General features: G+C 46.6%; 1 protein-coding gene across 1 annotated transcript in view; it reads right to left on the minus strand.

Moving 5' to 3' along the window:
• LOC135374001 (uncharacterized) overlaps nucleotides 1-21,691 on the minus strand; it is a 218,395-nt gene extending 196,704 nt beyond the window's left edge. The window contains exons 1-3 of the mRNA XM_064607019.1: nucleotides 21,559-21,691; nucleotides 6,394-6,487; nucleotides 2,987-3,111 (exon numbers count right to left, since the gene is read on the minus strand). Of these exons, the coding sequence (XP_064463089.1) occupies nucleotides 2,987-3,110 (124 nt within the window). The 5' untranslated portion in view covers nucleotide 3,111; nucleotides 6,394-6,487; nucleotides 21,559-21,691. The remainder of the gene's footprint in view (nucleotides 1-2,986; nucleotides 3,112-6,393; nucleotides 6,488-21,558) is intronic.
• Nucleotides 21,692-23,778: the final 2,087 nt, after the last annotated feature.

Here is a 23,778-nt window from a genome sequence, read left to right on the forward strand (position 1 = left end):
TCCGTTTGCCTCTGATGGGGTGCGGATGTGTGGTTCGTCCCTGGTGAATGGTGTGTGACAATTCTGGTGGATTTTGGGACGAGCAGATTTACAAGGAGGGAATGCGGTGTACATGTCCGATGATGGTGAGTGTCTTTTCAAGTGTCTGCGTTTCTGTGTCTGTGTTTCAAGTCTCCTCAAGTGTTTTTCTGTGTTTGCTTTCCTCTGTTGCCTAGCGCTCGTGCGATTTTTCCTCGTGTAACAGCGCTCCTAACATGCCCCGATCTGCATGCTTTCCGCGTTGATGCTTCTAGCTTTGCATTTTTTGTTTTTTGGATGAGAAAGATTGATGTTGATCATTCTTGTCTTGACGATGACACTAGTGCTGCAATGAATAAGAATAGTGCTAGAACGATTCTTAATAATTTTGCGATTAAATTAGTTCAGAAAGTAACCACAAGAGGGAAGATGCATGACTTTATAGAGGAGAAAAAAGCATTACAATTCAGTTCTGTGCCTGGCTCTCGGATGGAATGGACGTATCGTTCTGCGCTCCTGTGACTGCCGTTGTGGTGGGCTTATTTGTTGTGTAACTAATGCTTTCGCTCGTGGTAACTTTGTCCCCGCTTTGTTTGCGGCTTTCATGCCCATGCATGTCGGGCGGTGGTTGCTGTTGTCCAGGCATTCCCGCCATTTGCTATCTTCTTCTGCCTAGAAAACGAGAGTAGTGCTGGCGTGGTTCTTAATAATTCTGTCATGAAATTAGTTGAGAAAGTAACCGCTAGGGGTTGCAGCTGCGGGACTTTATACAGGAGAAAAAAGCATTAGGGTTCAGTTCTGTGCCTGGCTGTCAGATGGAATGGACGTATTGTTCTGCACTCCTGTGACTGCCATTGTGGTGGGCTCATTTGTTGTGTAACTAATGCTTTCACTCGTGATAACTTTGTCCCCGCTTTTTATGATTTTCATGCCCGTGCATGTCGAGTGCTGGTTGCTGTTGTCCAGGCATCCTCACCATTCCATTTTGTATCTTCTTCTGCCTTGGAAACGAGAGTAGTGCTGGCGTGATTCTTAATAATTTTGTCATGAGATTAGTTGAGAAAGTAACCGCTAGAGGGTGCAGCTGCGGGACTTTATACAGGAGAAAAAACCATTACGAGTGGGTTCTCTGCCTGTCTGTCGGATGTCGCTCCCCGTGACTGCTGTTGTGGTGGGCTCAACTAATTCTTTTTGTTGTTAGCTATTGATAGTTAGCATATTTACTCTTGCTTTTCCAGCCTCTGTATTATGAGTGTTCTTCTCCTCGCATGTCCAGAGCTGTCCTAACCTGGCCAGACATGTCATGATGACGTCATAGGATGTCCAGAACTGGTGGTCATAGCTGTGATGCTTTGCAACCTGCCTCTGTGCTCCGTCGCCCAGCGATGATCAGCGGCCGTTCCTGCTTTCTTCTGCTTTCTTCAAGATGGCGTCGTTGATCTTCAACGAAACTCCTCCTCTCCACTCTATCTCCATCTATTTTTTTCTTTTTTATGAATACAGGTTGCCGCCAACTCACAGCTGGCCTGAATACGAGTTAGACACTCTCCAATTAGTGTGATGACTCACTGGATGATGCTGATTACTGTGGGGGGTCCCAATTAACTCTAATTGCTAATTAAATCGTGTTTAAGGCTAGTTGTGATTTGTCTGCAGTCTGTGTCCAGTAATTACTACTGTGACAGGCAACAAAGTGAGCGGCACGGCTGGTTCTAGTTAGATATGCAAGTAGAAAGTTACCTTGTGCCTTAATTATGTGCACCTGTATGCAGCTTGATTATGTACAGGGCGATCTTTCATTGTTTAGACTTTTGTAAAAAGTAAAATAAAAACTGAGACCAACAGCAATGACATCTTGTACCCATGGTAGTTATTATATCTTTTGGGGGAAAACGCCAGATGTCTTACGTATCCTCAAACGAACACTTACTTTGAAATCGCTAATGTTTGCTATGCAAATGAGTCGAAGCCGAATCTCCAAATCTCTTGAGCGCAAAAGGAGCGATGCTCATTCCACGTCAAAGGGCCACGTGGTTTCGAACGATCAAGCTCATCGCAGTACGGGCTGTTCAGATGGATCGGCCCCGTTTAAGGCCAATATAAGCTACCGACAGCCAAGGTCTTGTCGTTTCGGCGCTCGAGAACTGCGTATACTCGGCACAGAAAACACTTGTGATTTATTTCTCGAGCCTGCTCGTCTTCGGATTTTAGAAAACGGGTTAGTATTTAAATAACGACTGGCTAAAAATCTGCTATCTCTCATTAAATAAATTTGAACTAACAAATAAATTTTAGGGAACTAGGCGTGCAATGTCGTGTCGTAAACGATGTCAGCTATCTTGGGTGCAGCTTGTATATTTTATGGTGTATTATTGCAAAAATTTAAATAACCCACCATCGACAGATAGGCCTGGTCGCCCAGCGTTGCAGCGCGAAACTAGCGAAAAATTATTTGCGGTACTTTCATTTGGTGGAGGTAAGGTCTCGAATTTCTGTTGTTCTTTTTTTTTTCTTCTCATGATCCCATGCATTTACTGAGGGCTTTTGAGTTGTATAATAGTCCGACATTCTGGGAGTTGAGAGGTGCATTCACGAGTTGTTTTTAAGTACCAACTGAGACAACTATTTCATAAATTGTTGAATCTTACGTAAAGAGTGAAGCCCACATTGCTTCGGCGCAAAGTACCTACCTGTAGATGTTACCAGCAGTGCCATGTTGTTGAACATGGTGGTATGTATAGTCTTAACCTGGTCACACCTCCAGCTTTATTAAGCTAATTATTACAGAATAAAGGAATTAAAAGTTGATTTCATTTTTTCTTTTATTATTGGGACGATAATGGCAACAGGGGCAGTAGTGCTTGTGAAATACGGTGCCTTTATCGCTGGATTTAGAAACACGACTGTTGACACAAGCCATGTAACATGCTTTATGCCCCTGGCATTCTTTTTGTTATTTGATACTCACAGACTGGCTTCGATGTTCCACAATCAGCGTTGATGTCCTTGAAGAACCGCTCAAGAAGAACCGTCACATCGCATCCTTGTCTTGCGAGTATTTCCGGAACACAAGTCCTGCTGTATTCGATCATACTGGAAGAGACGTAAGCAAGGAGCTCCTAAATTACAGAGACATTCTGACGCCATCCCGTAACATCCCTTGATTGAGCCACGCAGAATAAGCAGCACAGTGAACTGCGCAGGAGGGATGGAACAGTTTTTCTCCTCACTCGAAGCGGCAAGCCACCTCAAACGTAAGTCGAGATGATTTGGAATCAGTCAAGTTCCGTGAGAAATATCGTGTCGCCCTTACTGACCAAGTTTATTTGACGAAATCATACACCCCCTCCCCACCCCCCTGTTCATACAGCGGACCTACATCAGTAGTCGAGTTTATATAAACTCCACAGAGCGGCTCTAGTTGACCGCCGAGTCGAGCTGAACTGTACCCGACACTGCTTACATGAAGCCGCCCAAATGCGAGCCTATCGCAGCGAGTGCGATTTCCAGTTTCTCTTTCTGGGCCCGCCTGTACAGGCCTTGCACTGACTGTATGGCTGTCTCGGACGCAACGACAGGGTGGACTCGGTCGCACAGTTCGCTCGATCAGAATTCGGCCCGAGCGCGTTTACATGCACTTCGGTGATCGCGTCGAGCGGGTCAACCCACCCCCGCTGTCGAGTTATTGCTACTCGACTCGGCGCGGGTTCATCTCGACTCAACATCGTTTACATGAGCGAATTGAACTCGACAACTCGACCCGCTAATGTCCCACTAATCTGTATGCCGCCAATATAGAGGAGAAGCAAGCACAAGGAGCTGCAAGGAGAAAGAGCAAGAAGGAAGAGGAACAGACTACAGACAATGAGCTCAGCCTGCAGAATCATTCATCCTGGCTTTCCTGCAAATTGGCATGCAACCACCGAGTTCGTTAGCACACTCGCTAGTCAGCTAGTACGTCCCCCAGAAAGAGCGCCCGGTTGAAAAACACTACAGAAAATATCATAGAAACATAGCATTCTCTCAGAATTTCTTACAGAAGCGACTTCATCTCTCAGAATTTCCTACAGAGGATACAGGTTCGTATACATATTCTCACAGGCACATCAATCAGAAAATATCCTGTGGAATAATTCAGGGTCTGGCCTTGCGATTTCTATGAGAAAACAATTCATACAGGACTGACTTTCTCACGAACCTCGCTTCAGTCTTAAGAGAAATTTTGAAGGATATTTCCCTGTCGGATGAACATGAAGCAAGAAATGACGGACCGCAGAGAGTGATATGTCGTCCGTGTTGGAAAGTAGTTCATGCGATTTCGTATGTTTGTGAATAATGCCTGTTAGGTAGAAGTGCCATGGTTGCTCCGTTTTGTCGTTCCTAGTGAAACTATCAATTTTATAACCCATTATGATATTCCATCGTACATTAGTGGAGACGTTTGTTCCAACCGCCAGCAAGCTAGTTAGTCTGCTTTGAAACGAGGAAGCGCATGGACGCAGCTATGCATCTCAAGCAAATACCGCATGACATTAAGGATTTTCGTCGCATTTGAGGTATGTAGCACGTGTGCGTGTCGTATATAATCGTCGGTGCTGTGTATTCCCATTCTTTATGAGTCTTTACCACTGTTTATAGGTATTCTGTGGATCGGAAGGTAGAATGCTGTGAGATCGTTATAGCAAACGTGCTTTGGGCAAACGGTATGTTACACATTTCTATGCCTCTCTCTCACGCACACACATGTTGTTGTAACCGTGCTTTTTGAAATGCTTTTTCTTCTAGGTTAAACTCGGAAGAAGCGGCAAGCACGCATTGAATGCGAGTTCGTGGTCGTAACCTATTCTCGTCTCGAGGAAGTTGGATGGTGCTTTTACGCAAGAAATCCAACGCGTTCCCACGGTGCAAAACATGAACTTGGCATAGTCACATGAAGAAATTTTTTGGTCGTCGCATTAGAGATTTCAAGTATGTGTACAATGCATTGAACGCTTTTACGGCAGTGTGCGTGAATGGCGCGCGGATGCGATTTCAAAAGTACATAAGAACTGAATCAACTTCCTTAGTTTATTATTTGTGTGATATCTAGCGATGGCTTGATTCATCTGTGTTTCGTATGGAAAGCACACGTGATAGATTCTGTGGCTCATATTCTCCTCGTTTCTCCTGGTAAGAAGTATAAAGGAAATCCTGTAAGATTTCTGTAAGAAACTGGGGGAGGGGGCAATTCTGAGAGATTGCTTTGTGAGAAACTCTGTTAAGAAATTCTGTGAGAATGTCCAATTATCACACATAAAATCTCTTCGAATAACACAAGAGATATTTTGTGAGATTTTCTGTAGACTTTTTCAATAGGGCGACACCGCACGTTCAAACGTCCCCAGCATTCATTTATCAAAGAATAGTATATGTTGCACTGACTACAAGCTCACCCTCTCCTACTGAGCTCCCGTTCCCACTCACCTGTTTACATATTTGTGTTTCGTGAAAACTGTGTCACCACGCGCACAGATATGGAATATCCGCTCTTATGAAATGGAAAACATTTCGTGAGATGTGACGGCGTGCACGTATTCTTTTCTTCTTTAGAAGATACAAGCTAGAGAGTTCAGTGCATCGTATGCTATTGTCTTTGCGTACCAAAGGGATAACATTGGTGGTTCTGCGCCAGCGCAAAACATGAAGACAGCTTCGCGCATTGAGCAGAACCAACACGCTGCCCGTTACGTCCGCAAAGCAGATAGCATATGTCAACTGTCTAATTAACTGTCTAGCTAACTGTCATCTCTATTTCCAGAAGTACCGGCGACGAAAAAAAACCGAGTAAGGGAAATTGGGCAAAGGAGACATTCATCGAAGAATCGTCGTCAGCGGTACTCTGACCCGAATTTTCAGCCATTGAAGCAGCGCAGAGTGCTACGGATTACCTGTTCGGGTTCACAAACCAGTTTCCAGGTGTGTACCAACGAAACAACGACAGCGATCTTCATCAATTTCTACTGGCATGTCTCGCGTACACGAATTAAAACACCAGCAAACGCTGCATTGATAGAGCCAGCTCACTTCAGCACTCGCCATAGTACAACAATACAAACCCCTGATACCGCACCTCCCCACCTGGATCCGCCACTGTCGAGCGGCAAGCGTGGGTCCGCACAGCTCGAGTGACAGCCCTGATTTTATTCTCTCACACTTTTCTGAGTCACCCATCCATTCAAACACGAGGAGGGAGGCATCCAGTGCAACTCATGGAAAATAGCTGAGGCGGATTTCCTCTAGTAGTGACTGGAGAAGCAGTCACCTTGACAGCCTTGATCCACATTCATTATCACAAGGTGTTGTGGCCGTTCGGAACGCACATGAAAAATCGCTTACCAACAATGCAGTTGGGATGCAGTTTGATCATTTTTGTAATTGTTGTAGCAGGTACTCTTTGCACTGTCTAGTAATCCTTGAGGGCAAACGGTACCTGAAAACGAATCGAATGAAAAACGAATGAAAAAAAATGTATTTACTAATTGTGTGGCTCGAAGTGCCTTGGAACACAGGCAATAGTACAGCAAACCAACAAGGAAATAAATAGCACGGGAATACAGCAGCACAACAATGTCATGGATTAGTAACATTACAATTGAAAAAAAAGAACGGACAACAGTTTTATATAATGTATGATTTACAACTGAGACGTATCGGTGAAGGTAAACGATTCGATAGTCTAATGGCATGTGGAAAGGAGTTTCTATAGGAAAATGGGCGATTTGAATGTGTGAGCGGCAACAGCAGCTTTGCGATTAAGTTTCTCTGGGTCCGTAAATTCCATATTGCTTTGAGCCAGCTAAGAGAGTCAATGTAAATAACCGTGGAGTTGCAAGCGATGTTGCAAGAAATAATTTAATGCTATGATCACCCCATAGACTTCAGCACTGAAGATTGACATGATACCTGGTCAGCGATGTGATCGCAGACGTGTCTCCGTTACCATCGCACATCTCACCCCTTGTGTCCTTAAACCATATGCGTAACGTGCTAACGGTTCGCTGAATGTCTGACTTAAAGGCGGAAACTTCTGTTACTGCACAGTAAATTTGAGCGTCGTGCTTACTGTATTTTGACATATTAAATGGCATGCCATATATAACACTGTCATCACGTCCACTGGATCAATTTTATTTCTCTGCAGAATTCCGGTTATAATTCAGAGAGCTCCACACGTGTGAGGAGGTTCCTGTTCGGTCCCTGTTAGCTCGAAGCCTTCGTCGATGCCAAGAATGGCTGAAGCACGGCAAGTACTGGCTGAAGCTGGTGAACTCCCGATTGAGGTTCTCCGTGAACGTGAAACGGCTCGGCACTTCCTCCGTTTGGGTGCTCACATTCCCCGCCACCCGCTCCTCAGGAAAATTCGATACCGCCCTGAAAGCGACTTCTATCGAGTAGCGCAGAGGACAATATACTCTCTCATATATATATATCTCTTCTATATATCTCACTGGCTTCATAACTAAGGACACTATACCGCCGGAAACCCCCTGGTCGCTACCGATACCGCTCACTTTCGTACGCCTTCCAAACCTTCTGGAAAGAAGAGATCAGGTTCCCCCTCAAGTCCTCAGAGCCCATTTTCATGCTCCGGTAGACGAGAAGCTTTCTACGTTTACAGCAGCATATACCGATGGCGCATCCCGAAACAACAAGTCCGCCTCAGCATTCGTCATACCATCCGAAGGCGTAGTGCACGGAAGACGCCTTTCATATCCAACCTCCTCCACAGCTGCGGAACTCTATGCCATCCTTTTCTTTCTAAACACATCGCTGATTTTACACCGCGGGAATGGGCAGTCTTCACAGACTCCAAATCTGTACTTCAAGCAATTGAAAATTCCGGCATACGAGGCCCATCCGCACCCCTAGTCACAGATGTGTTAATGGCTTACCACACCATCTACGCAGCAGGCCACAGGCTAGTTCTCCAGTGGTTTCTAGCCCATTGTGGTGTCGTGGGGAACGAGCAGGCCGACTGCGCCGCAGAAGCAGAACTCTCATATCGGAAACGGACCAGTATTGTTCTGCTGAGAGGAGACAGCCGTTCAATTCTGCGACGCCTTGTGACACCCCTGGCTTCCCGCCAACGGACAACCGACATTCTTCCCCCCTCTATGTTGAGCAGAGTTGATCCTCGCTCGCTTTCCGCATGCCACGAAACCTCTCGTCAAGATGCTGCATTAATCCACCGAATGCGCCTCGATGTGGCCTTTACAGCTCAGTGGCGTTACCGCTTGAGACAAGTTGACTCTCCCACCTGCTGCCACTGTGGTGTTCTTGAGGATCTGGAGCATATTCTTCTTCATTGCCCCCACTACCAACCTTCCCGAACCACACTCTCCGGGTCTCTTCGTCAGCTGGACTCTCGCCCCCTCTCCCTATCGAAATTGCTTGGTCCCTGGCCTAATCCAGCCCAGCAACACTCTGCGCTCAAAGCTCTTCACACATTTCTGGGCACCATCGGACTTCGATCGTTATTGTGAAGGGGCTCGTTATTTTATTCCCCACATTCCCACAGTCAATGGGGTAGAGTATCGCCTGTGGCGATGAACCTCTTCACTCTTCAAAGCCAGAAATAACATGTCTCCACACGTGCTCACCCAGCACACAGGAATTCTCTTCGATGTTCTCGCAAGGAGTCCCAGTGATTATCCCATCGGTTTTACGTGCAAGGACTGAGACACCACAAGATGAACGTGTTGCACAAGTTTCATCGTCGGATGTACTGCATTTGTTGGGGATTCAGGTAAGTTATTGTAACGCAAAACAAAAAAATATCATCTATCTCATCAACATTCGTGAAGAGCCCTCGAGAATTGCACTGAAGGTTCGAGATAGTGCAGCAAAAAACAATGTAAGTGTATAATACGAGTGTGCTTTATAGATAAGAGTGTGCTGCTCAGAGACAATCTTATTTCCTTCGCGGGCATTATTGGCTGTGTCAGAGTTTTCCGTGTAGCCACCAGTTCCTTAGCTGATATTATCAGGGGGTGAGTCACTTCCTGATAGATTACCCTTGAGCTTTCTTTTTCACTGGATGCTCGTGCTTGTGAATGAGCATTGAGAGCTCGCATTTCATCGCACCCCATGGCGGTCACGTTCACGGAGTGTCATGACGAATGTGGCGTCTGTGAGGAGTACGCCCCTGAAGGGGCCTCTGGAATTACAGGCACTTCAGCAGAAGAAGATGGTGTTTGAGGAGAGGTGAGTGTTCTGTGGTTCCTGTTATGCTGTCTGTCTGTCTTGAGCAAGATATCATTCTGAGTTTCTCTTTAACTGCGGATGCATTTCCGTAACTGGAACGAAAACACCCTTTACCTCACTTGTTTATACCTTAGCATCTGTGTAAATTTGTTGACATCATCTCTTTCTCAAGGGTGATCAGTGATCACCTGCGCAGTTGACGCAGTGATCTGGTCCTCTCCACACTCTTTGGAATCATGATCCTGCTTGGTGCATCGAGCACAGCATGTAGAGCCTCTACAAGTACCAGACTGGTGGCTACTGTACTTGAAACACCTCAGGGAGTTTGGCGCATGGGGACGTACATCGGTAGAGAGGTTTAACACACGGACGAAATTTCATAATCCTGTTCAACAAAAACATGACATCGCCTTCTGGAGAATGAATGGAAACATCCATCCAAGAGATGTGTTCTTGTCATCATTGTTCAGTATCAGGTATTTCGGTGAAAAAGATTCATGGTTGTTGCGATAGCCGACTCTGACACGTCTATTGTTTCTGATCGAAGGATAACAAGTTTCACTATTTCAGGTTTAAATAAATGAATCTTCTCGTTGGTTGCCCGCACTTCACATTCACACACGTGAGAATGTGCCAGAGTTATGATAACCCATCAGTCATGGCTTGGCCAAACCCCATCCGCCACTGTTGAAGGCTTCTACCCATCCCCTCGGCACGGTATGCATGAGACATGTGAACTGGGGTTCGTGGTGGCTAAAGCAACATCTACACTCCTTTTATAACATTTTTTTTTAAAACCCAGGAAAAACCTCACACAGCACAGCCGACGGTAGGATTCGAACGCACCACCTCCCAGTCTTCAGGACGACCTTGCTTACCACCAACGAGCGAACGCCTTAGCCCACTCGGGCATGCCGCTGGTATAGACGACCAATGGAAAACATCCTATGGTAGCAGAGGTATAGTAGGGACTTCTCCGTTATGTTTATGCTTTCAGTGTTTTGTATACCTTTACATGCGCAGCGTGTTGACTACATTTAGCTTTTGTAGAGACGGTACCATCTCAGTTAAACAGAGATTTAGTTAACAAACACAGACGTCAATACAGTAGCATCTTAATCAGGATGGTGAGTGACTGATGACACTGTGTTATCTGTATGAGATAATCAAATTTAGGCATCCTCACCCGCGAGGTACATTCACAGCTGACAGGGGACTCCACAATTGGTGAAGCCGCGGTGTATCATATCAGTATCTGTTACCCAGCCTATGCTAGTGCTTCCCTTGCAATACGCCCTACGGCAGCGCACCACTATTACTACAAGCCGCAGTGTTACCTGAAAGGTTTCTCCAAGAAACTCACATTTTTCTTTACGTGTGGCGTAATGTGCACAAGCTTTTTCACTCTGGTTGACACCCCTGCTTTGCAACTGTGCCAAAATATCTGTCTGTAAAAGCAGACCAGAATGTACGTGCGCGAGGATAAAAATTTGGACCATAAGAATAACGACTCGCTTTAATAACCCTGTCACTAGTAAAATCGAAGAGTGATGTTGTTCAATCACATATACAGTCAGCTTGTTCACACGACCTTGAGTTCGCGTCCCGGCCGCGCGAGCGCTCCTGGGAGGGCATGCAACGTTGAATAATTGAAACAGGCGCTCGTGAAACTTTCTGTACAGTGTACCTCGCGACCTAGTTTTGGTAGCGTTGTGATTCGGATGTCATTGCTCAGAGATTCCCGAGATCAATCGGCTTAAGTAATAATAAGTGGACTTGAGATATTAGTTCATTGTGAAATACTTAAAAAGACTGCATACATTTTACACGTACAAACTATTTGCCGCAACACCAGCAAGAGCCGGCTCAGATTGTGCATATCGCTGGAAAGAGGAAGACACTGGTATTCCAATATCTGGTGCCGAGCAAGCGATACGGTTTCGGGGGCGTGCTAAGTTCGCGCGACACCCGTGCACCTCTTGGGATGGATATAGCAAGCGTATACTTTAACGTTAAACTTTCACGGGAACTTTCGTGTACTTTCATATACTTTCGCGTCAGTTTACGTTAAACCAATAGTCGTACATCTGAAACTGGCCATCATTGTGGAGTTGTGTCGCATCGTAAAGCCAAGAAGCGTTACCTTCTTCTCACTCGTGGTCACTGTCGCTATCAAAATTTTTTTTTTAATTTTCTTGCAAGCTAGATTAGTAAGTCAGCGCCCTGAAATAAATTTGCAGGCCCATTGTTCACATACCACAGCAATATACATTCAAGGCCATCAGTAACATATAAACCGTTTCACCTTCCCTGGGGGTATACATTTAGAGACGTACACGTTATACCATGGGCGACTGACACCCCAAGAGGTAAAAATATGCCTAATGGTGATGAGATGTGTATCACACGCCTGCAGAGTCTGGAATTTCTTCAACCACTGAAAATGCATACCCAATGAGCAATGTACGAGTAAGGTAACTCATGTAGACCATAGTAGATAAGGAGTACCAAAACGATGTACCTTATCTGAGTAGCTGATGCATACATAGTTTCCACCACCTGTGAACGGTTTGATGTGTCCTTATAAGGATTGCATCTTTGGAGTGGTTTTTCCCATAAGTGCAGTACATTCTAAGGGGAACCTTACAAGTACTCTTAAAAGGGGGATTGCAAGGGGCGCAACGCTTAGAGCGTGTAATAATATTTCTTGTACCACAATCGACATTTAATCACGGGTGTACGAACTAAATTTCCGGGCTGCGAATGCTGTAGCACAATATAATAAGGAAACATAATTGTCTTCAGAAACCGTTGATGTGAATGTATACAAGTTATCCTTTTAATTCGACATAGATGTTTCATAAAAAAATCTGAGAGCAGCGCTGATGCCATCTTCGGCAGGTGTGTTATTCGGCCAGGTATACAGCCTGTGGAACAGTGCGTATGCAACTACCGTACAGAAAACTGACTTGACTTATTTATTAGATGTTGTCCGCAAAACGCGGAATAGCAGAATTCGATTCAATCATTATGCAAGTCCATCGCTCTTATTAAACGTTACTACCGTGAGTAGTAACGTTGCTACTATTAAACACTGAGACATTAACGTACCTTGAGATATAAATTGTTAAATTTCGAAATGCAAAACAGCTGGAAGCAGAATAGCGCAGAAACAGCGACAGGTAATCCACGTGAGATGGCCACGTGTTTCAAGTGATTGGAGTAGGTGCTGATTTGTTGGCCACATAGGCCGCTCTGCGCTAGAGGTGTGCGTCGCGCCGCCGGTACTGCCAATTGGCTCGCCAAGTGAAATTTAAATATTTGAGAGAACATAAATAATGAGAAAACATAGAAACCATATTCTATGGGAATAATGTTGCAACCGTTCACTGTATATGGAGAACAGTAGCTTCAGCTCTCAGGAGTAGTGTCCAGCAACGGTAGGGCGCCGCCAGTTGTCTAGCATGCAAGAGATGAGCAATCAGGAAGTGCATCCACAAGGAAGAGGTAAAAAAGTGGGAGAAAGAAGTCAAAACATGCCAACGTCAACCCTCCCGTATATATGTCTATGAATTTTTCGCGATTTCTTGCGGGAGCTTAGGTTAGGTTAGGTTAGGTTAGGCTAGATAAACAGAAGACTCGCGCAGATTCGAATGCTCTCGAGAAAAATAAATGAATAAATAAAGGCGACCTCTGCACCGACAGCACAGTTTTGCATACAGTGAACATTGCTATCGTCGTAATCCTACGAAAACAACCGTGCCGTCCTATGCACCCTAACTTAGGCCGTCTGCAGTTGCTCAGGGAGGGACGCGTATCGAAGAGGAATACCAGATATATCAATACCGCTTTACATAAGGTGTCGTAAGAAAATGACATTTCCAACTGAAATGGTCTAATTATGTACGAAGCGGTTTAAATATTCTGCATTTGAAAAGCAGATATTTAGGGGACGCGTGTCCGTGGCACCAGGTCGAACGGCATCGAGGGACTGGGGAACCGGGAGAGCGCTGGTGCGAGCGAGTGAAGCAATGTTCCATTTTGTGTAGAATCTATCAAAATCATGGCGAAACGGGGGAAAACACAGTCATTACAACCGCATGTTTATTTTTCCTTTTTTTTTCAGAATAATGCTAGTCCGTTATGATGGCCACCCACAAATTTATGTGGGTGGCCCACCACCGTGCACCCACCCGCACATCGTGCTTCAACTGGCCTTAGCCATCTAGTATGGCATGCAGCATGCTGTCCAACACCGCAGCCCAACCCTATGCTTCTGAGTGTGCGAATGTCATGTTGCAGTTGCGCTGTCAAGAAATATGCGAAAATATGCATACAAATTAGTATTTGTAACACAGAGATTTAGCTGACTACTGCAGTGCACGACAGCAGCTGTGGTTCGTCGTTTATGCTTTGCTTATTCTTCCTCCCTTTAACAGATCCTGTACCGACAACGCACGTGCCAAGAGGAATTGGAGTAGAGTTACACCTACCAAACATTCCTGAGTGTTGCCAGACGACAAACGACACCACGTACGTCAGACGCGTTATGACACACAGACGGTCTAGTGGCATGGCCGACTGGGTAGCGGCGCCGCTCGTTCCTGATCGACAGACGTCCGTAGATTATCAGGTGGTGTATTCGAATCCTCTGGTCGATGGAGCCTATGGTTTCCGCTGGTTTTGGGGGCAGACTTCTCAGACGAATGTTGGCACAAAATTCTCCCCTTCCCCTAAAATTTTGTGAGGTTACGCAATATTTCGTCAAAGGGCGTAAAAATGCATGGGGTCGGTCACGTCACTTCCCCTATGGAGCATGACACACCCCCAGGCACGAAATTCTGGGTAAACCACTGATGTTGTTACTTCACTTCTCCGGAAATGACTTCCGGCACTGTACTAAAGCTAGCATGCTATTGATCCAAAAGGTGTTTCGTGTCATGTCAACGGACATATCTGCGAGAAGATAATTGTAGGAGCTTCCTGGTTGGTCGGTAGCGTAGTATTGCTAAGCGAGCTGTCTGTTAGTGTGGCGAAAGGCATGTTGCAGGGCGGCGCGTCCATGGCTGACCTCACAAGGAAATGTGTCAATATTTGCCTTAAAGCGTCTAAGGAAAGCACCCAGCGAGAACGCACAGCCGGTACTGTGACTCAAACCTCGGTCAGATTCCAGTTTCGGCGTGTAAAAGCTTTAGTCTTTTCCACAGAGCCAGGGAAACTCGAGGTGTCAGTGAGACAAGAAAAGAGAGAAAGAACACATATTTGTTCCAGTCTCACAGTGAATAATTCTTGTGATTTCTGTGTTTTAATCCCATCGTGTATGGGTTGCAGCAAGTACTGAGAGACGGGTCAATATGTTTGTTACCTATTACCCATTTCATTTTGTGTCGCAACGTTTTGTGTTGGAGAACCTGTTTAAATCACCAAGTGATTGTTTAATACGCACATGTTGGCCGATATGGTTCACTTACATTACAACGTTTTCTGTTTGCTTTGGTGTTTGGAGAAATGGGCAGAGGACAAACCAAACTGTACAACATGGGGCTGGTTTTGGTAGCAAGTCAGATGAAAAAGTGCCTACTTAGTTTTTAGTGTTTCTAGAGTGTGCGAATGAATCTAATCTCCGCATTTTGGAAATTTCATGATGAAGCAAAATGGCGACACTTGCATGCGCTTCCGTTTCCTACCAGCTCCCGTGGCACAGTGGTTATGGTGGCCGCTTTCTACGTCGAGACTGGGAGGTGACACGGGTTTGAATCCTGTCACCGGCTGGGCTGTCTGAGGTTTTCCCTGGGTTTTCCGAAGACTTTCCAGACGATTGTCGGCACAGTTCCCCGGCCCAGGACGCATACTAACCCCCTGTCCTCTCTCCCTCTGTCCACGTCTGTACGCCGCTCATAGCCACAGTTGCTTCGCGGCATTAGCACGGAATTGCACTGAATGGAATGCACTGCACTGGAATGCACTGCTCGCAGTTATGGGATACCATGTGGACAAATGCTGGCACACCTCGACTGCCCCATGCGCATGCTTTCCACTAACGGATAAGATACACAAAAAATAAATGAATGAAAGCAAAAAAAGCGCAAAAGGCCGCACACGAAGAACATGCATTGTTCAGATCAGTGTTGCGGATTTAACGAGTCAAATCGGATTTAAATCAAATCTATGTTTTTCGGAACACCGCAAATAAGATCCAAAATCAAGTCCGGACTTAAACTTCAGGCAACAAATCAAATCATTTTAAATCCGGATTTGTTTTTGGAGCGCTAAGTCAAATCCGGATTTATCAAATCCGTCAACGAATCCGGGGCGAAAGTTCTCGAAATAACTGTAGCATGCATCTGAACATGTCTATGAGTTACACAATTAGTGCAAGCATTCGCTGGATAAGACCCGTGACATGGTACAAACACCTATAAACGTCACCTGCAGCGGAGAGTATGAACAGCCAACAGAGCGACGTAACCTGTCTAGTCCTCGTTGCTTTTGCGCAAAAAAACCTAAACATCATCATCATCAGAGCGACGTAACGACAGAGCGACAGAGTAACGTTTGTCAAATATGCCTACTGGGCGCATATGATAAAGCCACCTGTCGAGAATTATGTTACGTTAAATGTGATGGCTGCGTGCCGCACACCGCAGTTGTGCTATAGCAAACTCAATAGTACATCCGCCCAACACGCGCAAGCATAGTCTTATTCTCTCAGGTTCTTGTTTAGAAAGGCCAGCCGCTCCAATAGAGCTGGATGCAGTCTGTTTCTTTTCGCGGTCTTGATCAGGCTGGCTGCAGAGAACACTCGTTCAACTGCTCCAGAACTTGCACGTACTGCAAATACATGTTTCGCACACTTCCGAAAGCAGCAGGTTGCGGGCTGCTGTGGACATACAACAGTCGAGAGGGGAAACATCATCATCTACTGTACACTCGCTTAAATAGAGGACTATTTCGTCGTTCGTTCTTGCGGTACAAGTTCTGCGGTGTCATCAAGTTGACCATAAGCAAGTCACTATGAAAAAAGTCCACCAACATTCACGTTCCTATTCCTTGACACAACGACCTCATACGACTGGTTCTCATGTGCACATTTCAGGACTTATTTTAGCAATCTCTGGGACACCAGAACGCGACATCAGTCGCAGTTCAGAACAAACAAAACAGGCAAAATGCGTGTATGGTAGTCCTTTTCTCGAACGTACTTTGCCTGACCTCAGCGACCCAGTGGTGCGCTTTTTTCAATACGTTTCATTTGTAAGAAATGATGCTGTGATATCGTTCTATCGTGATATCGTTCTCGCGCTATGTTTTGGATCTTCATGTGATATCGTTGTGTAACGGCCCCTAGTTGCGGAATGGGCGTGTTGAACATCGCGAAGACGGTGGGACATATGTTTCGTGACTCGGCACTCGCGCTAGCTTCGAAAACGGGTTGGACATCTCATTCCAACGACGAATAAACAGATACATTTTTGGCCTGCTGCATTTTGGTGGCAGCGGTGGGATTCGTCTTAGTGCCATGACAGCTGAAAACTCGTCAGTACTGCAGCAATTTATCCTACCCGACACATGTTCTGGAGATGGGGACTTCGAATCCTGGGAGAAGCACTTTTCCGCCTGTGCTGCAGCTAATTCTTGGACCGACGAGCAAGTTACTACTCCTTCCCACTCGCCTTCGAGGACGTGCTCAACGGATTTATGACCATCTCACACCGGCGGAGAAAGAATCCTACGCGAAGCTCCGCGATGCACTCTCTGCTAGATGTTCTCCATCGGCCATGCGCATACTCGCAGCAGCGAACTTCTGCTCCCGCACCCACCGACCTGACGAATATCTGGATACATATGTGTACGATTTATTCGACACCTACGACAAAGCTTATCGTGGTTCCTCATCCCAGATGAGAGACAGCATGGCACGAGATCAGTTTATTCTAGGCCTCGACTCCGCCACCAGAGACAAGGTCACCTCTGCTGACCCCGCAACGCTTGCTGACGCGCTTCAAGTAGCCGCACGTCTTGCAGCTATTCGCCAACTTCCGCCAACTCCTTCCGCTGCAACGCACACAGTGGCGAACGTGTCACAAGCCACGACAGATCCGCTGGTGGGACTTGCATCAGCGATAGCTGAGTTGGGTAGGAAAGTGGATGCCCTTGCCACCTCTAACGCGTCGCACAATGCACGCCCTGCGAACGTCCCTGTGTGCTACCGCGGCGGCAATCCGGGCCACCTCGCAAGGTCTTGTACACGGCGTCAACGAGGACGAGCCCAGTCCCGGTTTCCCCCATATCCGGCAACGGGAAACTAACCGGCGTTCCTTGTGCGGCCTCACTCGGAACGCCTATACAGCAGGCCACCACCAGTAACATGGGAGGTCCCTCAATCATGATTACCGACGCCGTTGAAGGTTCGCCGGTTAGGATGCTGCTAGACTCGGAATTCGGTGTGACAATCCTCAACTACGATATCTGGCGGCAACCGCATGATTGCATTCTCCTCATAGACTTCCTCGTCAGACACCGTTGCATCGTCGACGTCGACGCTCGCACCCTCAGGGCTCGCTCGCCAACGCAAACTGAACCACAGGGAATCGTACGTCGCAGCTGGACCTCTGCTCCACGGTCACTACTGTACTGCAGCCACATACACAGCGCTTCCTGGATGTGAAGATTCCGGCTGCTGAGTCCCTGTCGCTGTGGCGCAGCCGTTCTCGAGCCAAGACCAGATTTGTACTCCAAGAAAGGGGCCCTCACGACCTCGTCTTTAGCGGAAGCTGACTAGGGGATAGTTCCCATCCTTGTCACGAATCCGTCTCCCGACCCCGTTACGTTGTATCGCGGCACAACGTTAGCCCGATTACACCTTTTGAGTAACAACTCGGAGTACTCTTCAGAATCGGACAACGCCCACCTTGTGTCCGGGGCCGTATCCCTTCGTAGCCCTTGGGACAATCGGTACTTGCCTCGTCTATTTCTTGTTGCCCGGACCTGGACAGCAACCATCGTTCGTCTCTGGTGGACCTTCTGCACAGCTTCGAAGATATTATATCTCAAGGCGATTGGGACTTAGGTCGAACTTCCCTAATTCGTAACTATATTGACACAGGTGAAGCCACGCCGATCAAGCAGAGTCCACGTCGTATGCCTCCCACTGGGCGCCAAGTCGTCGACGAGAAAATAGCCAATATGCTGGACATGGGTATTGCCCGGCCTTCTGAAAGCCCTTGGCCGTCACCAATCGTACTGGTTCGGAAGAAGGACGGCACTCTTCGCTCCTGCGTCGATTACCGTCGCGTCAACAAAGTTACTCGTAAAGACGCCTTTCCCCTTCCGCGTATCGACGATACCGTCGAACTCTTGAAGGGTGCCAGGCACTTCACTACGTTGGATCTGCTATTGCTACGTTCCTTCTGGCTATTGGCAAGTAGAGCTGGATGAAGCATCCCGATACAAGGCGGCGATCACGACACATGCCGGTCTCTTCGAATTCAATGTGCTACCTTTCGGGAGCTCAGGAGCTTCAAGGAACCAGAAGGCCAGGTTGCACGCTGGCTCGAACAACTCAGTCAGTTGCATTTTCGTGTTGTTCATCGACCTGGAACACGCACCGAACGCCGTGTACGCATCACACCGTAACGCCCACGCCCTGTCGCCAATGCCTCGCTCATCTTCCAATTCGCCACACACGGCTTTCATGTCAACAGTCCAGTCGGCACTGTCCGATGCCGATTTATGTGCACACCTGATGCGTGACACAGTTCTGTCTGAGGTCATTCGTACACTGTCGGACGGTGTTACGGCCCCGTCTCTTCAGGCCGAGTCTAAGCACTACCTGCGCCACAAACATTGTTTGGAGAACCCCACCAGTCCTCCCCTCCCTGTAGTGCCAAAAACTTTGGTTGCTGAAATCCTCAAATCTGCACACGACAGCCCCTTCGGAGGCCATCTCGGCAGAAAAAAAACTTTGGAGAAGATTAAACGCAGATTCTTTTGGATCGGCATGAAGTCCAGCGTCTCCGACTGGTGGGCATCGTGTGTGAAATGCTGCTCGCGGAAACCACCACCCGTAACACCTCGTGCTCCTCTGGTCACCCAGCTTTCTAACGCTCCCTTTCAACGGGTCGCCGTAGATATTCTTGGCCCACTGCCCCTGACAGAACACGTTTCGTTTCGGACTACTACGGACCTGGTCGTTTCGGACTACTGCACCAGATGGGTCGAAGCGTTTCCGATCCCCTCACAGCACTCAGAAGTTATCGCCACGTGCTTCATCGAGAACTTCTCCCGCTTTGGCCTGCCCATCTCGCTCCATTCCAACCAACGGCGGACGTTCGAAAGTGCTCTCTTCAAAGACATGTGTGAGATCCTCGGTATTACAAGAACGACGGCCTATCGCCCCCAATCGTATGGTCTGGTGGAACGGTTCAACCGCACCTTGTATGCTCAGGGTTTGCGTTGACGAACATCAACGCGACTGGGACCCTCCAAATGGTCATGATGGCATACTGTGTTCCAGTGTACGTGATTCCACGGGTTTCACTCCGCACTACCTCTTGTTTGGACGAGAAGCTGTGCTATCAGTGGACACCCTTGTCGATGCGTTCTATCACGTTTGCCCACTGAACCGAACCACCTCCGGGATATTACTCAAGCACTGCAGGCCGCCCGGGACAGGATTTATTTTTGAACGAAACGAAAGTTTCGGCGGGACATTGAGAACCGAGATGGCGGGATGCAAGGCAAGCCATTCTAAATCCAAACATTTTTAAACCTTCTCCTCATTAAGAATTGCATTGCGTCATGTGCATACATATGTGAAATGCAATTCAATCGAATGTCTTGTAAAAAACATAATTATCGAGACGGCCTTAGAAACGACTGACAAAAAACCTGCCTGCCCGGCAACGTGAAATTTCACAGCAGTCAGAATCCACCCATTTCCCTTAAGGAGCTTGACCAAATACACATCCAATTCCGTCGAAAAAAACGTGATTCGGTCAAAATCCAAATCATCTGCCAAAATTGTGATTCAATCCAAATCCAAATCCTCGCCATATTTTGCCCGTAAATCAAATCCGCGAGCCCTTTGATGGTTTGAAATCAAATCCCCGGATTTAAATCCGCAACACTGGTTCAGATCTCTCCTCTTTGTTCCCAGCATCGTGTTTTCCGCTTTCTGCATTTAATGCACAAGCTCACGGAGGTGGGCAACTTCACGACGAACACTCTGAAGCAATGTGCGTCCCGGCCCGACCTCTAAGGGAACTCTGCCGACATATGTCTGACAGCGTGTAAGGGAAACACAGGAAAAACCCCAGACAGCACAACTGGGACCGGCATTCGAGCCCGGGTACCTCCCAGTCTCGACGTCACATGGCCACCATACTCAAAGTTGACCAATCGCCGCCGACAAAAACGGCAACGGCACGCACCACTAGCATATGGCTCACAATAGGTGCGTCGTCCTGTTTTCGGTTTATTTGCTTAGCAAAAGTTTGCGTTTGTATATATCAAGGTACGTTGGCTTATCGGTGGTTTCATACGGACGATGGATTTCAGTAATGGATGTTTCTCAGAAAACGTGTAACGACTTCGCTGATTATTGAAGTTTGGCTAATTTTTCGTCCAGTACTTGCACACACTGTCCTACGGGTGTTGACCTGTCCGCCTAAGCCGCCTCCTAAGATGACATCGGTGCTGCTCTCGCAGCTTTTAAATAGAATATGCATCATGCCATATTGTATATCAAACAATTATATATTAACAGGAAATAAAAGAACAGGCAACAATAATGCAGAAACTTTTGAATTATACAAAGTACGCTATACGATGCTTGCAACTATCGCAAGTGCGGAGCCGTTGAGTTTCTGCGATTTCTCTCATATGCCTTATTGGGTTTGACACTGACGCATTCAGTTTGAGCTGGATTATCTGGCACATTAGGGTAACATCATTTTCTCTTTGGCCTTCTGGTGCCGCTTCTTCGAACACTACCTGCAATGCTGGTAGGGTTACAATACCGCGGTCTGGTCCTGCTGATAAGGCTTGTGTGTCCCCCAAAGAGTAATCTCACTCACAAATTTCATGCCACGCCCCTAATTACGTGCCTTACTAAATAATTGAAATATTAAAAATCTAACAATCCTTAGAACGACAATGGAAGACAGCAGATGGTATAACACACTCCTCCTGAGGTATGGCGACCTTTACTACCGACACCACAAAAACTACGGTTCCTAGAAGACATGTAGACATGTAGACATTATGCGCCAGCGCTCTTCCTGTGGTTATACTCACAGATCGAGTTCGATGCTGCACATTGGTTTGTTATTTCACGCTGTATCTTTGCAACATAATTCTGAAGAAGTTGTTCATCACATCCTTTAGCTTTTAATTGGTCTGGAACACAATTCTTCTTGTAGTCCAACGTGCTGCAAACGATAGCATACAAATATATGTTACATAAGAGGGACCATTTTCGTGGATAATAAAGTGTCATATAGGCTTCGACTAGAACTGGTCGATGTGTACAGCGGCCCGCGCAGGGGTGGTGGAAGACTTCTTTTGTATTCAGTGCGGCAAGATATGTCAAACATGAATACAGATAATTCACGAAAACGCAAATGCGTGTTCTGTTTAGGGATGCTATATTTAGGACACCAAGATGGTGTCGATTCTGGTGTCGACTTATTGTGACTCCGGTAGAGGCTGTACACAACAGTAACAATCATGATTTCCATTTCCTCGCGTTTTTTTCTGTCAGACATTCATTCATTCAAAGAAGAAGCATTCTCAACAGCTGCCTCGGGGCCCCACTTGCGACAGGGTGTTGGGTAATGGTAGGTTTTATCTACATTATTAGTGGATAGCATTACTGAGCTACCCCTCAGAAATTCCTGTGGTCGGCGTCAAAAACTCAGCTCGGGCGATAGGCGGAGCCACGTCAACCGAGGGCGCAGACGCGTTTATGGCAGCGTTTTACGATCTGCCCTTCTCATAGCACCGGGTGCATTTGCTAGTCAAGGCTATCACGAGGCAGCTGAGGGCATTGTCATGTTAGTTTAGATTGCATCTTGGAAGCGAGACAGCCGAAGGTCTCCTCTAGCTTTCCACACAGAAGAAATGCCGAGACGAGGGACACGGAAAAACGGGAACAAAAGATTGCTTTCTAACTATTTGATCGCTTCAGTATGGATTTATTTCATAAGCTTGCTCGCTAGCTCTCTAGCTTGCTGCTGGTGACCTTCCACTCTTCTGGGGCAGTAGTGCAACAACTGGTGGATCGATGGGATACATGTAGCCAGCAGGTGCTCCCAGACGAAAAGCATCGAGGCTTACTCGGGTGGAGTCCACGTTCTTCGAGATGGTTCAGGTTTTCTTAATGCACGCTAAGCTCAAATGTTTTGGACGTTTGACATGGACACGTGTGCGTTTAGGCATAACAGTTTGGAACAGGTAGGCTCACCTCTGCCATTATGGACCTGAAATCGCTTCTAAAAGTCGATCTCCTGGTATTGTGCGAGGAATTAGGAATACGAACTGAGAAATCAATGAGGAAACAGCAGCTAGCAGAGTGACTGCACCCTGCAGCAACCCTCATCAGTAGATGAGAATGAACATCGGGGTACTTTGAAGTTGAAGATAGGAGTAAAATGCAAGCGAGCTGGAGTATACTTGTATACTTCTCCCATGCTCAGGGACATGTTGCCAACACTTTGATGTTGCTCAGCGGTCAAGCTGAATTTGTGAAAAGCCAAAAGCTGAAGTTATTAGAAATATGGAGCATTGGCCCAGCTAGAGCACAATTAGGGACGATACAGACACTTCCGCCTCAAACGCCTCTTTCACACACAGATGCATAAGGCTCTTATCCCACAGTTGTTTGAATTGGGAATAAGAAATTTTGGAAATTAAGAAAGATTCCCCGCTCATGTTAATCCATAGGTCACTCAATTTAATCCAAGCTTTACCGAATTTAATCCAGTGGTCAACCAAATTTAACCCACGGAACACATGTAAACGTATTCCGTCATGGAAACTATCATGACTGAGACTTTCATGATTACGTGAATGTAGCATGATTTATGGCTACCGATCCAACAAGCCATGGGTTTTGCAGTGCCATGCGGTGTTTTATGGCAGCTTTTTGTCATCATGACATTTCACGGCTATTTTCATGATATGCTCCATGAATTGCTTTTATGACTGTTGTTCTAAGTCAGGGCTTTACGTCGCGACACAACTGTGATCATGAGCGACGCCAGAAATGATAGGGTCTGTGGACTGATTTTGCCAACCTTAGGGTTCTCTAACGTGCGCCCAAATCTCGACAAATGGCAGAACAAATTTATGACTTTTTTAATACCACTGCTTCAAACAGTGCCATGCAGTGTTCTGTAACTACCGATCGTCATTATGAGATTCCGTGACTATTTTGATTATGTGTTTCATGAATCAATTTTATGGGACTACCGCTGTTTCAAACAATGCCATTCAGCATTTCATGACTACCGACGG

Source organism: Ornithodoros turicata, unplaced genomic scaffold (assembly GCF_037126465.1).
Source record: "Ornithodoros turicata isolate Travis unplaced genomic scaffold, ASM3712646v1 Chromosome37, whole genome shotgun sequence".
In the NCBI taxonomy this organism is placed as follows: domain Eukaryota; kingdom Metazoa; phylum Arthropoda; class Arachnida; order Ixodida; family Argasidae; genus Ornithodoros; species Ornithodoros turicata.